This window comes from Erithacus rubecula, assembly GCF_903797595.1.
Source record: "Erithacus rubecula genome assembly, chromosome: 1".
NCBI lineage: Eukaryota > Metazoa > Chordata > Aves > Passeriformes > Muscicapidae > Erithacus > Erithacus rubecula.
In genome coordinates this window covers 56,287,136-56,301,184 of record NC_136658.1, presented here as the reverse complement: position 1 = coordinate 56,301,184, position 14,049 = coordinate 56,287,136, and the positions used below count along the sequence as shown (strand labels likewise).

General features: G+C 44.0%; 1 protein-coding gene across 1 annotated transcript; it reads left to right on the top strand.

Moving 5' to 3' along the window:
- The first annotated feature begins 3,579 nt into the window (after positions 1-3,579).
- Positions 3,580-11,033, top strand: CLN5 (CLN5 intracellular trafficking protein). Its single transcript, XM_079308297.1, has 4 exons — positions 3,580-3,813; positions 6,610-6,775; positions 7,884-8,109; positions 9,898-11,033. The coding sequence occupies exons 1-4, from the start codon at positions 3,701-3,703 to the stop codon at positions 10,407-10,409; spliced, it is 1,017 nt and encodes a 338-aa protein (XP_079164423.1). The 5' UTR covers positions 3,580-3,700; the 3' UTR covers positions 10,410-11,033.
- The last annotated feature ends 3,016 nt before the right edge of the window (positions 11,034-14,049 follow it).

The window sequence follows — 14,049 nt, the reverse complement described above, 5'->3', positions numbered from 1 at the left end:
GAAAGGAGCAGGGAGCCTCTTCTCAGGTGTCTCAGTGGAGCAGAAGCAGTTTCTGACTTTTCCTCACAAGTTTTTATTAGACCTTGAGCAATCAGCTACACACCCTGATGGGAAGAGAGCAGGTATTGTCCCCTCTGGACTTCAGGGGGTTCAATTACAGCTCTGTCCTAGACTCCAGCCTTTTTCCTGCTGCCCAGGATTTGAAAAAGATGTTTTCTCTAATGTAAATCCTGCTTTGAAGAGTCTTAGTTGCCTAACAACAGCTGTTAGCTTAAATTTGACTTGGACAGCTCTTTGTATTTCACATGCACCCAGCTGACTCATCAATTCACTTATCCTTACCCTGCAGCAAATCCCAGAGGGTTCATCTCAGTTTAAAACTCATTATGAACTTCCTCTGCATCCTTATCCCAACCCTCATCCTATCTCTCAGGCTTCAGCAGACCCCCTAGAATTCCAGCTTGGAAAGAAATAATTTCCATTACCTGCCTCCTAAGCTGGCAGACAAAGGAGGAACTGTCCTGCAATCCCAAATGTTTACTGAACTGCACATCTGTCCCGAGCACAGCTCTCATCCTAGCTGTCAGGGTCAAGGAGGTCCTGAGGGGAACTCTTAGTAGTATCTTACAAAGAGAGCCCTTTCATTTCCCCCTTCTGAAAAAAAGACGTCTTTCTTCCAGCCCAACTCATAGCTCAAGTGGCATCTCAAGCTATGTAGCAGAGTGTGGGTGCACAGGAGCCCTGTTTCTGGCTCTTTTTTTATAATTCCTTTCTTACTCCTCAAAGGCAGAGATTGTGCCTCTGATTGATGAATTCCTTCAGAGCAGCTTCAGCGTGACTTCAGGTAATGTTTGTATTTCTCAATATGCACCCAGCTTACTCAATAGCTAACATACACCAGCGTGAGTGGGAAAAAACTCCCCTGTTATCAGTAAAGCTGCCAGATGTGTAGCTTTATCTGCTGTGATCCATAGATATAACTGTGACTTTCCTACCAAATGCCCCACTGCCAATATATACATTGGCTGGGAGATATGCAGCTGTGGTGTAAGCACCATCCAGAGCAGCCCACTTTTGTGAGACAGGGGCTGCTACAGAGGTCCAACAGCCTTTCTGCTGTGACTTCAGTACATGCTCAAAGCCAAACTAGCTGTTCAAACCCACGATTTCTGACTGAAGCAGCAGGATCTGTTTTCCCTTTTCTCTCAGTCCCTTCCATCCTGTTCATGTCAAGGGTAAAGATGGAGAAGTTACTGATTTGTAATGGGAAACCATCAAGAGTCTTTGTTGTTTCAGGAAAATGTTGTTTTCACTCATCAAAAAAGAAAATACTCTGAGAAAGAAGAAAAATTGAGGAATCCTGTCAGGTCTAGAATTTGATCTTTGTAGTCAGTCTCAGTATTTCCTCAGAGCCTGTTACTGGACAAAGATCCAGATCAGCTCTGTGGGTTTATAATGGGGAATTTGACATGTTTCTGCATAATAAACTAGACAATGTCTTTTTAGCTCAAGTTTATTTATTCATAAATGTATTAGTGGTTTATTTTCTATGTTCACAACATAACTTAGGCTGCATGAGAAAAAAAACAAACAACAAACAAAAATGGTACCTTGCTACAAAAGTTTCCAGTGAGATGTAATGAAGTGAGATATAAAAATGCTATTAAAAGGAAAAAATTAGCCCCTATAGCATCTGCATAGTGGAGATTTAATAACCCACACTACAACCATATGCTGAGCCAGGACTAAGAACCTGTTCATACCACATTTCTAGTTTGGCTAGTGAGCAGTTATGGCAGCTTCATTAGGCCATTTCACTTCCTTGCATCCTGGTTTCAAAGAAGGGATAAATTAGCTGTCCTTCATTTCATAAAGCACTTCCAGAGTTACACATCCAGATCTCTGGCACTAGGAATTATGGCTATATTCCAAACAAACATATATCTTTTTTGAACAGATTAATGAACTGGTATATTGTACTACACTCAAGCTATGAAACACGTGTGATTACTGGCACACTTTATTTTCTAACAAATAAACCCAGAGATTTTATAAATCAGACACAATTAACATGATAAAAATGAGATATGGAAATATTAGTATGTAATCATGATCAAATTAATGTATAGTGCTGAATGGCATGGATTTTAAAAATAAATAGAATAGAATCAACAGGAAAGTGAGATAAATAAATGTTGCTGAAATTAAAGGTTTTAAGGTACTCTGAACATCTTTAGTACCCTCAGCATTACTGAAACTGATATTCAGAAGCCCATCCTGCAGTTTTATGAAGGATGCAGGGTTTTCCACCTGCAGTTTTGTTTGAATATATAGCCTAGCATAGTGCTGAGTAGACAACTGTTTGTTCTTTAGGGGCTCACGTGAAGTGAGCAGAGATATTTTTCTGGCTCCTGACAGTCAAAAGTCCACAGCACGGTTATTATTTACCCAGTGACTAGCATACACCAGTGTTTTCACTCTGGATGCCAACTACTAAACTTAGCCTCCTGGACTCTGACACATAGCCAGTTTTGAATTCTACAGAGCTGGAAATAGCTGTGTTTTCTGCAGGGATGCTGCTGGCAAACCTGTCTTCACAGTTTCTCTTAGTTCATCTGCAAGATAGTTCTCACATTATTATAAAGATGAGAGAATAAACTGCTATATAATTCCTGTAATGTAAACTGTTACGATTTGAAAAAGTGTTCTGCAGTGGGTGACTATATATAAACTTAGCTTGAAACCCTGAAAAGTTTCAGACAAGACTTCTGGGCAGTCTGAAGAGGGTCAGGGTTACAGGGTTCATCACAGCAGAAGCCTCTCTGCCCTTTGGTGGGGCCTCTCATCATCATCCTGGGGCCGCACCCAGAGGTCATCCCCCGGTAGGTTCTGGATGTGAGGATGGGCACTTGATGTGACTTTTGCAGAATCAATTAGGTTGGAAAAGATCTCTGAGATTATCAACTCCAACCTATGATCGAACACCCCTATGTCAGCTACACCACGGCACTCAGCGCTGCCTCAGTGCTGCATCCAGTCTCTCCTTAAATGCCTGCAGGAATGGTGACTCCACCACCTCCCTGGGCAGTCTATCCCAGTATGTAATCAACACTTCTTGTCAAGAAATTCTTCCTAATGTCCAACCTAAATCTCCCCTAGTGCTGCTTAAAACTGTGTCCTCTCATCCTGTCACTGGTTACGTGGGACAAAAGGCCGACCTCGGCCTGGCTACAGCCCACTTTCAGGGAGCTCTAGAAAGCGGTAAGGCTCCCCATGAGCCTCCCTTTCTCTAGGCTAAACGCCCCCAGTTCCCTCAGGGCTCCTCGTAGGGTTTGTGCTCCAGACCCTTCACCAGCCTGACACTTCTCCAAAGCAATGCGTGGAACAGACACCGTACTCCAGCTAAACGACAACAACGTGTAGTTGCTGCAGGACCTCCAGCAGGCACAGTCGCAGTTCAGCCCGCTGGCTTTCCTCGGACGATTCGGCTCACGGCCGGCTCCTCTCGGGAGGAGGAGCAGCAGGAGGTGGAGCAGGAGTAGCAGGAGCAGCCCCTCTCGGCCAGGCCCCTCCACAGCCCGGGCTCGGCGGCCCCGCCGGCCTCCCCGGCCCCGTGGGCGGGCGCGGGGGCGGCCCCTTCCCGCCCGGCCTCCTCCGGCCCGCCGCTCCCCCGCCGCTCCGGCCCGGCTGCGGCTCCGCCATGGGCCCCGCTCGCTGCTCCCGGCTGCTGCCGCCGCTGCTGCTGCTGCTGCTGGCGCCGTGTGTCTCGGGGCAGCTCCGCTGGCTGCGGCGGCGGTGGCCCGTGCCCTACAGGTGAGTGAGCGCCCTGCCTCTGCCTCTGTGTGTGGGACTGGAAAGGCCGCGGAGGGCTTCCCCTTTTTAATCTGGGGTGCCGATCTTTGACAGAGTGTTTGGCGTGCTCGGCTCGCTGGGGGAGCCGTAGTGCCATCCCAGACCGAGAGCTGTGGGCGGCGGGAGGGATTGGTTCCCCGGGGGTGACTGCCCGCCTTTAAACACGCTTTCCTTCTCCGTAGAAAAGGTGGTGATGAGGAAACCAGGGTACGGCTTGTTTTGCTTTTAAAATGTAACTTAACGCCACACTTGGCGGCAAATGAAGCGGTACAAAATCCCGTTCCAGAGCTGCGTGAGCTCCAGAATTCCTGGTGGAGTCGGGGACAGGAGGAGGCTGCACATTGTGGCGTGAAAATAGCGACAGATCTGGCTGTGCCGAGGACATGAGCCCCTTCAGAAGAAGGGCTGCGCTTGGTTGTGTATTTTGTGCAGGTTTACTGTTTGTAAAGGGAGTAGTCATCAATGTTTAACTGTAACTTCATAATGCACATCTGAAATTTTGAGAGCCTGTTGTGTAATTCTCAGTAGTTAAATTTGCGTCAGGTGATGCCTGAAGGAGCTGGTCTTGCAGTCACGAGTTGTTGGGATTTTCCATCAAGTTCAGGAGTTAAAAGACTGGGTCACAGGTGGAGAACAATCCCATTGGTGTGAGATGCTCAGAAATGTGGGGTTTCAGTATTTAACATTCTTCTTACCTTCTTGTCACATGCAAGGAGTAATTGAAAATGTAAGGTGTACAAGCTAGAAATGGACTTGAATATATGGTTTGCCTAAGTCTTTGTTTTCTGTTTTTTTCAGAAGTTAGAGTTTGGGGATTGTTTTTCCCTTCTTTTTCTTCCCCTCCCGCCCCCCGCCAAAATAAAGGCAATCATGCTGGAGTTCTCAGAAAGTCTGGGGAAGAAGTCCACAGGGAAAATCAGCAATGCCTCAGCTGAGCTGCTGGCTGAAGTATTGCTCAGGAAGTCCTGTGTCCTTGAGTCATCTCATGACTGGGGTATTTGTATCAGTAGCCCTGAGCAGCTGAGTGTGTTAGACTCTCAGGCTTAACCAGACAAAGTCTGGACAAGCTGTGCATGCCAATTTGTCTTGGTAACGGGAATATAGGAACCTTATTTTAAGTGAAATACAATGAGTATCCTTGGAACAGGAAGACTTGTTGCAGTGGGTTGGTCCTTGCTGGATGCCCAGTGCCGACCAAAGTCACTCCATCACTCTCCTCCACAAGTGGGTGGGGGAAAGAAAATACAGCAAGGTATTTTGGGGGTTCATGAGTTGAGATAAGGACAGGGAGAGATCACTAATCTAATACTGTCACAAGGCAAAATAGACTCAGCTTTGGGATATTAATTGAATTTATTACTAACAAAATCAGAGCAGGATAATAAGAAGCAGAATAAATCTTAAAACCACTTTTGCCCCACACCTCTCTCCTTCCCAGGTTCTTCCTTCTCCCTCTAGTGGTGCAGGGAGATGAGGAATGGGGATCAGGCTCATTTCATCAGATGCTGTTCCTGCCGCTGCTCAGGGAGAGGAGGCCTTCCCCTACTCCAGCGTGGGGTCCCTTCCACAAGAGACAGTTTTCCATGAACTTCTCCAACCTGAGTTCATCCCACAGGCAACAGTTCTTCATGGACTGCTCCAACATGGGTCACTCTTCCATGCAATCCTTCTGGCACAGCCTGCTCCAGCGTGGGTTCCCCAGAGGTTGGCAGGTTGTACCAGGAAGCCTGCTCCAGCATGGGCTCCTCTCTCCATAGGTTTACAGCCTGCTCAGTAGGTTCAAAACCTTCTTTAAGGGATCCACCTGCTCCAGTGTGGGTTTGTTCCATGGCCTGCAGGGGAATCTCAGCTCCAGCACCTGAAGCAGCTCCTGCTCACTCCTTGTTTGCTGACCTTGGTGTCTGCTAGCCTGTGCCTCTCACATATTCTAATCCTGCACTTCTCTGGCCACAATTACATTGGTGCAGTAACTTTTTTTTTTACTTCTTGAATCTGTTATCACAAAGGTGTTGCTGTCATTCCTGATTGTCTCAGCCCTGCCCAGTGCAGGGTCCATCCTGGAGCTGGCTGGCATTGGCCTTGCCTGACATGAGGCAAGCTTCTGACAGCTTCTCACAGAAGCCACCCCTGTAGCCACCCTGCTACCAAAGCCTGTCACACACCCCTCATATCCTTGTCAAAAAGGTTCTTTGCTGTTTGTATGTAGTGTGATAAGGAAGCAGATTGAGTCTTCGGTTTTTGAGATTTAATAAGAATGAAATAGAAACAATGATCCCAGCTACGTTCTTAAACCTCTTTATCTAAATTAGTATAGAGATTAATTCTTTTTCTGATCTTGGCAATACTGTAGAGTCAAACAGCTACATCTGGAGACCTCTTACAGGAACAAATTGAGTAATCCCTGTGTAAATAAATTGCCAGGAGAATGTTTTTGAGGCAGATCTCAAATTGACTTTTACCCAGCATCTGTGTGTCTCTGATCTTGTATATCACCCTTTATAATCTGCATTATTTTCACTCCTTCACAATCAGTACAACATTAATTCCATTAGTGAGCCTTCAGTCCTGAAATCCTGTTTCTGCAGATGTGCACCCCAGCAGCCTTATGAACTTGTGTTGTGAACAAGTGTTGCAGTGTCTGGGTCACAGAATCTGTCTTTGGGAGTGTTGGACACTGTCCCCCTCAGTAAGCCATGACAGTACCTCCAGCTGCAAAGCTGTGCTTGTCATTCTGTGTGCTCCTCTTTCTCAACACAGGCGCTTTGACTACCGGCCAAAAACCGATCCTTACTGCCAAGCTCGTTACACCTTCTGTCCCACTGGCTCTACCATTCCACTTATGAAAGAAGAGGATGTCATTGAAGTGTATCGATTGCAGGCTCCAGTGTGGGAATTCAAGTATGGGGACCTACTAGGACATTTGGTAAGGTGATGTTTTAAACAAAGTAATAGTGACAAATTCAGCTGAATTTAACAGCAGGTGTCAAGAATAGGAGCTGTAAAGTTGGGATATGCTTACATGGAAAAATATTAGAGCACACAAGCTAGGCTGTCTATAGGGAGGATACTCAAAGAGCACTGAGTTTCAAACAAAATGTACAGGATTTAGCTGGGCTAAAGGCAAGAGCACGAACAGCACTGTTGGTGGATTTGCACATGTTCCCCTATGTAGCTGCATAATGATACTTTGTATGCACACACCATTATGTCTCAGAGTCTTTTCTTCTGTGCTGTCACTGCATCAAGAAAATAATTTTATTTGTTCCCTTAGATAAAATAGTTGATTGGTATTACTTTTTCTCTTGTTGAAAACTCACATATTTGTTTGGACATTGGTATCTGTCAGGAGCAGACAGACAGCTGGTCAGAACGGTGGATCATGAGGAGTTGGTTGCTTTTACAGTTCTTTCTATGATCAGTATGGAATTGAAGTCTCCATTCATGGAATCATGCAATTACAGCAAAATTAATCTTCAAATCATGATTCCTAATTAATAAAGAAATGTTGGTGGATCAAAACCAAGCACAAAGAGTCAAAAGTGGAAATAGATTCAAGTATTGGTATCTCAGTTGTTAATTAAGTTTGGCTTTATGTTTTTACTGTGCAGCTTTTAAATGAAGTATTTGTCTCATTAGTTTTATGGCATTCATTAGCAAGATCTGGTTTTGGTAACTTGGTTCTGTTCTTTATTTCTCTGATACCTCCATGAAGTTAAGGATTCAAAAGTCACCTTGAGTCTTGATGATGGGCTTCCACTAAGTATCTGCCTCCAAGTGGCAGAATTTACAGTGCATGAATAGACAACCACTGAGACAGCATAATGCTCTGATAAAACTATGTGTGTCATGCAGTCTGTTGTGCTGTGCTTTAGTGTTACTGAATCCAAGATGTTACAGGAACTCCCTCCCCTCTTCTCACCCTGTTACACAACAGCTCCTGAGCATCTTACCTTCTGTACAGGTCAACCTGAAGTTGTTATGAAATCAAAGTTTTGATGGTTTGGTTCTTTTTTTTTTTTTTTTTTTTCCAGAAAATTATGCATGATGCTGTGGGTTTCAAGAGCTCACTGACAGGCAGAAACTACACAATGGAGTGGTATGAGCTCTTCCAGCTTGGGAACTGCACATTTCCACATCTGCGGCCTGGCATGGATGCACCGTTCTGGTGTAACCAGGGAGCTGCCTGCTTTTATGAAGGAATAGATGATGCACACTGGAAGGCAAATGGAACTTTAGTTCTTGTGACCACAATATCAGGTAGATTTTAGATGCTTTGGATATTGTTAATACAAAATATAGAGTCAGCCTTGTCTTGTGTAAAGCAGCATATTTTAATTTATGTTCTATAAGTTATTTGCAGTGTTAGTCAATGCTGCTAATTTTAAACACTCTCTTGAATACAGAAAGTGGCATGAAGCTGTGTTTTGAACAATTCACACTGGAGAGCTGTTAAGTGAGAGTCATTTGGTGTTGTTGTACAAAACCACTTGAGTCTCTTGAGTGTAAAAATAGCAAAACAGCTTATACAGAATCATTATGGACTCTTTTCACATGGCCTCACCAAAACAAAAACTTCTATTGTGAAGTGGCAGATGACTGCTGAGATAGAAAAACTGTTGAAAACATGCTCATTACTGAGCAAACAAGGCATATTTAGAAACAGTCTCAAAGATAAAAAATATTAATCTCTGTTGTTGTCCCACTCATTATATGTTCTAAAAAATGTGGAAACATCCCCAGTAATAAGTCTCTTGTCATATGTTGTAGAACAAAGCTAGGCCTTATGCCTAAAAATACATAGGTGACCACCAGGAGAGTTTCCTGGTATATACTGATCACTGCAATCCTAAAGTAAAAAGGCCATTCAAATCTGATTTATGGCTCTAGCAGTAAAGTGAGTGACTTACAAAAAAAGTTCACTGAGGACTTGGAGAGCTAACGTTTTGTGTGACCAAAACCACTTAGTTTCTGAAGTTGGTGTAGTGTGCAAGACACAGTGGAGAGTCAGCTCATGTGATGTGTGTTGCTTTGTGTGTCCCCACTTCCCCTCTTAGCACCTTTGCTGGCCTCAGTCTCTGCATAATCTATCCAGTGCTGCTAAGAAATTCTGGGCAGTTCTTTAAACAAGGCAGCAAAATGGAGCTGCTTTCCTGTAAGTTTGTAGTTCATGACTGAAGTATTTGATGCCTGATACAGTTGGATTCTTTTGTATGAATACCAAGTTAAAATTTTTCAGCTGGGGAACTTGTCATGTTTCCTCTCTCTGTGGATTATTTGATGCCCAAGAAAGGTGAAGCTACACTGGTGCCTCATGGAGGCACTGTTACAATTCTCCTCACCTCTCTCACTTTCCACATCCATGAAACTTTTAAGGAAATAGCATCTCAGAGTTTTCAGTTGTCTGAATTTCACAATAACTTTCAGATTTCTAGTCAAAGAGGGTGAGTGGATGCAAGCACAGATGAACAGCATCATGAGCTGAACTTTCTCCCTTCAGAGAGCTGGCAAAAAGCATCCCATCTTAGTGGCCTTGCATCCCACTTATAATTTGGCTCAATTCAGCTTTGCCAGCTGCAGAGCTGCTAAATCAGCAGGGTGTCTCAGTCTGCATCTCTTTTGTGAAGAGACGTGAAAATTTCTGCTCTGAAGTTTTGAATTTAGTTAAAACTTTAAGTGCAGAAATGTCTGTTGGTCCGGTGAGCATTTTGACAGCATCTCTTGTAGACTGTACTACCTCTGGCCTGTTTGTCTGCATGGATAAAGCAAAATGAGAAGTGTCACTCTTCTCTAATGTTTGAATGTTCTGGTATAGTAGGAGCAAAGGATCAGAAAAAGGAATCACAGTTTAAATAACCTGCATGTAAATGTAGTTTGTTCAGTGGGTTATCCCTTTCGCCTCCAACCTACACCTTGTGTCTGTATATGATGAGGTGGTGTAGGTAAACTTTTGCAGGGGAGGCAGGTGAACCTTGAAGTAGATGGAAGATATTTTGAATCTTGCATTTGTTACCTCATCTCTGCAATACTTATTTTCATCTCTTACAGGAGCCATGTTTAATGACATGGCACAATGGGTAAAATATGACAATGAGACTGGCATTTACTACGAGACCTGGACAGTTCAAGCAAGTCCTGACAAAAAGTCTACAGTGTGGTTTGATGCTTACGAGTGCTCTAAGTTTATACTGAGAACCTACCAGAAGCTAGCTGACTTAGGAGCTGTATTTAAGAAGATACAAACAAACTATACAAGCATAATTTTAGTCAGTGGAGAACCTATTTATTTGGGGAATGAAACATCTATTTTTGGACCACAAGGAAACAAGACACTGGCAGCAGCTATAAGAGACTTTTACAGTCCATTTAAACCTCATCAGAGTGTCAGAGAGTTTTTTGTGGATATTTTCAAAATAATTGATCATGTTGTCTTGAATCATCAGTTTTACCTCTTCTACAATTTGGAATACTGGTTTTTACCTATGAAGTCCCCTTATCTCAAAATAATTTATGAAGAGGTCCCCTTGCCTGTTGGAAGCAAAGCATCCTTTGGTGTATGACTGCCTACTGAAGAACAAAACTTGCCTTTATGGCAGAATATTCTTAAGGATTTTCGTGTTGAAGAGTTGTATGTTTCACTGCTGACTGTAAGAAACTGTGTTGGGAAGGCTTTACTGTACAAGGTGGAAGACTCTGTGTTTGTGTTCTTACTACTTGTATGACACATTCTTGAACACTTCAGCATCTCTGACCTGGTTCTGTGTAACCATGGCCCTCTGCTGCCTGTAGGGAGACTGCACTGGCTCCTCTGGCTGAGCTCTGCAGTGCCAGAGGGGGAGTGGAGAGGCAGCTGCCTGCTCTGGCTCAGGGGCTCTCCACATGCATGGCTATGTGGCAGCAGAGGGCACCTGGCCACCAACAGAGGTGGGACACAAGTTACAAGGACTAACTTACTCAATGTGAGTGTCTTGATGTATCCAGTTCCTTAAACACGTGCCTTGCCCTGGTGTTCGTATAGTTGCTTGGTTTGTACAGCTGGGACTTATGAACTTTTCTCTGGGATTCTGGGGTAGTGAATGTATTGGAGGATGGCATGGCTGTTGGTTTCTCACCACTTTGCTTCCTTCTACTGTGCTGTAAACACAATACAGATGACTCTTCTTCAGATTCATGAGTGTTCTGTGGCACAGATAAAAGTCAAACTGCCCATTTTGATGTTGACTCATACATAACTGCAGTGTTCTACCTGTCTTAGTCTACTTGAGGCTTCAGTTGGGTCAGCTTCATAGAATATGTGAATATTCCTTTCAATTTTTTTAAGAAAGCATAGAAATCTTAATAAGAAAAAAGTAATGACAGGTTGTAGGGCATCAACATTGGAGTTAAAAACCCATGCTTATCATAGAGTTGCCTCTAAAATGTGACTGCAGCCTCTTGCTGGCAGTGATGTTTGCATAGTGGTGCTCCGAGTACTGTTCTAGGCTCAGCCTAGAGCACTTTGGTAACTAGCTAGTTCCCTTTAAACACAAGAGACCAAAGCCAGAGGAACACTGGCTTTCTGGAAACTACTGTGGTGCCTGCACACAGAAAAGCCGCAGCTGCAGCAATGTAATCATCTCAGGTGTTCACTTCTCACTTTAATTTTGTTTCTAAAACTCGCTGTGGGATGAATAGTGCTCCTGCAGAGGTTATTGCTGTCTTGTGGCCAAGTACGAACACAGGAACCCAACTCTGCAGTTTCATTTGGCTTGAGCCAAGCTAATAGCCAGCTGCAGCCAGAGAGAATACACAGTGCTAGGATTCAAATAATAAGGATGGCAGAAAATTACCCTTGTATTCAGAAAGTCACTAAAATTAATTAGTTAAATTGCATTGTCATGTAATGGGATGAGCGTGAGAGGTAATGGGAGAGGAATGAGGGGATGAGCACACCTCTCTTCCACTCTTAAGTGAAACTTCATCTTTTGCATCAGACTGAAAGACTTGAGTCTTTTTGGCCAAAGTCACAGACCCTTGTGACTGAGCTCAGCTTTGGATTTTGTCATGCTTTCACCCCAGTCAGCAACCAAGCACCACACAGCACTACTAGGAAGGCAACCCAGGAGGCTCTAGGGAAGTCAAAGGGGTTGCAGCAAGCCTGTCAACAGAAGTCACAGACTTTGTAACCTTCAGTATTGTCAAACCCACATTTACCTTCCAAGGAAAAAGCCTCAACATCACAAACCAGCATTCAAAGCTCTGAAAGGGAAACAAGACCACAGAACCAAGCCCATAGATCACACTGCCAATGATGCACCCACATGTGTCTGTTCACACTTTGTACACTATACTCAGTTGAAAGGTAGCAATTGCTTATGTAGGAGTTATCTGTTATGTAACATACATGAATTCCTTTTGAGGCCAGTATTTATTGCTTCTGGGCACAGGGGTTGGAGAGAGAGAGCTCTCACTTTCTTTGCATCTCTCAACTGGGTAGGGGTTTGTGTGTTAATTAATTGTTCAGACTGAATGCACAGCTGGGTGGGAATAAACTCCACCAGTACAAACTGGAGTCCTGAAAGAGGGGCCATCATTGCAGTTAAACTGCAGCCGCTGCACTGAATGAGTTGCAGTTGTTGAGTGCAGTGCTCTCTTGTAGGCAGTCCATAATTCTTGAGTTAGGCCTACAGAGTAAGATCCAAAGAAACACAGAGATGATGAATAGGCTAATTTTGCAAAGTTTAGACAAGCCTAGAATAGATCCATAAAAATGACGCTTTTGTAACTTAAAAAGGAAGTGTTAGATACCACAAACAGCTTCTGTGCCCCTCACAATCTGTTGTGACTGAAAACTACCTATTCACCTCAAACACTTAAGGATGGCCTCCTCCTCAAAGTCACACAGGGAGCAGAAATAGGTAGGACCTCATGTTATTGCACTCACAGCCAGGTGGCACTAGCACTTGACCAACAGTAGGAACCAGGGGACTGTCCAAACTGCCAGGCTCAAGGATAAGCCTGGATTGTGTCACTGTCACTCAGTCTTTACTCACACTTTAAACACAGGACTTGTTCATCACTTCAGACTGTGCCTGGTTCTGTTCCCTGATCTTATGCATGTTGCACTTTAGGACAAAAATACACCATCATTCTGTGCTACCACAATGGCACAGTAGTCTAGTGCAAAACTGCTGCTTTGCCATACCTGTGGGCTGCTTGGGGTTATAAGCCACACTTCATTCCAGGAAGCAGATCCTGGCTCATCATCCATCAAGGTCAAATGGAGTGTGCTGCTCCTGTTTCCCAAAGGACCATGTAATGGACAGCACTGGTACCAATGCTCTCTGCCCTCCCCCTCACAATCCCACTCACAGATGTTCTGGATTAGGAGAGCTGCTGCCTTCAATATCATAACTTGTGATTCACACTTGAATGCAGAGGTAAGATTTGTTACTGCACACATCAGCTCCTACCCAAAACTGGACAACTGAGCCAAGACTGAATTTTGTTACTCTGAAAATAAGAAATGAAGGTGAACTCAGGGAAAAGTGACACTATGAACACATCTTTGACACTCATGTTCATGTTTCTAGAGAACTTTGTGAGTGTGGTACTCTTACTACTTGTGCCATGTTTTTAATGTATTTACTATTCATTTGTTTCAACATGTAGAAGACAAAATAAGATGTACAGAATTTGCTCAAAAAGCACTGTAGGCTTGCCCGGCAAGTTTGTATTATAGCTGGATTATCTGAACCAAGAGTTCAGTAATTGATTCAATGTATAAAATCTGCTCATTTCCACTGGAAGAGAGACAACTGCTTTTGAGCAGTTTTCTTGTGCTGAACATCTTAATAACTGTATAACATGGTGTTGCATTCATTTTGATGTCGGTGCAACAACCAACACAGCCTTTCCCAGTTTACTCTGCTGGGGAAGCAGTTCTGCTACAACCAGCCCTGCCACCTTCAGCTCCTACTATGTTCCTCACACCAGGGTCTGACAGAGGCCTCTGCAAGCAGCAGAACGCTGGGTTTCAAAGGTGGGAATTCCAGGAGTGGGATCTGGTATCGAGGTTGTGCCTTGCCTTGCAGTTATTGCCATGACCAGCATGTTGGTGACTTACCTTGCCAGCATCAGGACACCTGCAGTCAAGGTCCAAAGATGTTTTGGCTCCGTTACTAATGGTATTATTTCACATTAATTTAGTGAAAACTAAAT

What these genes read in the sequence shown, in the direction of transcription:
- CLN5 (XM_079308297.1), top strand. Translation starts at nt 3,701, where the DNA reads ATGGGCCCCGCTCGCTGCTCCCGGCTGCTGCCGCCGCTGCTGCTGCTG. An exon ending in GGGACCTACTAGGACATTTG is followed by an intron (nt 6,776 to 7,883) that starts GTAAGGTGATGT and finishes TTTTTTTTCCAG; the next exon opens with AAAATTATGCATGATGCTGT. An exon ending in TCTTGTGACCACAATATCAG is followed by an intron (nt 8,110 to 9,897) that starts GTAGATTTTAGA and finishes CATCTCTTACAG; the next exon opens with GAGCCATGTTTAATGACATG.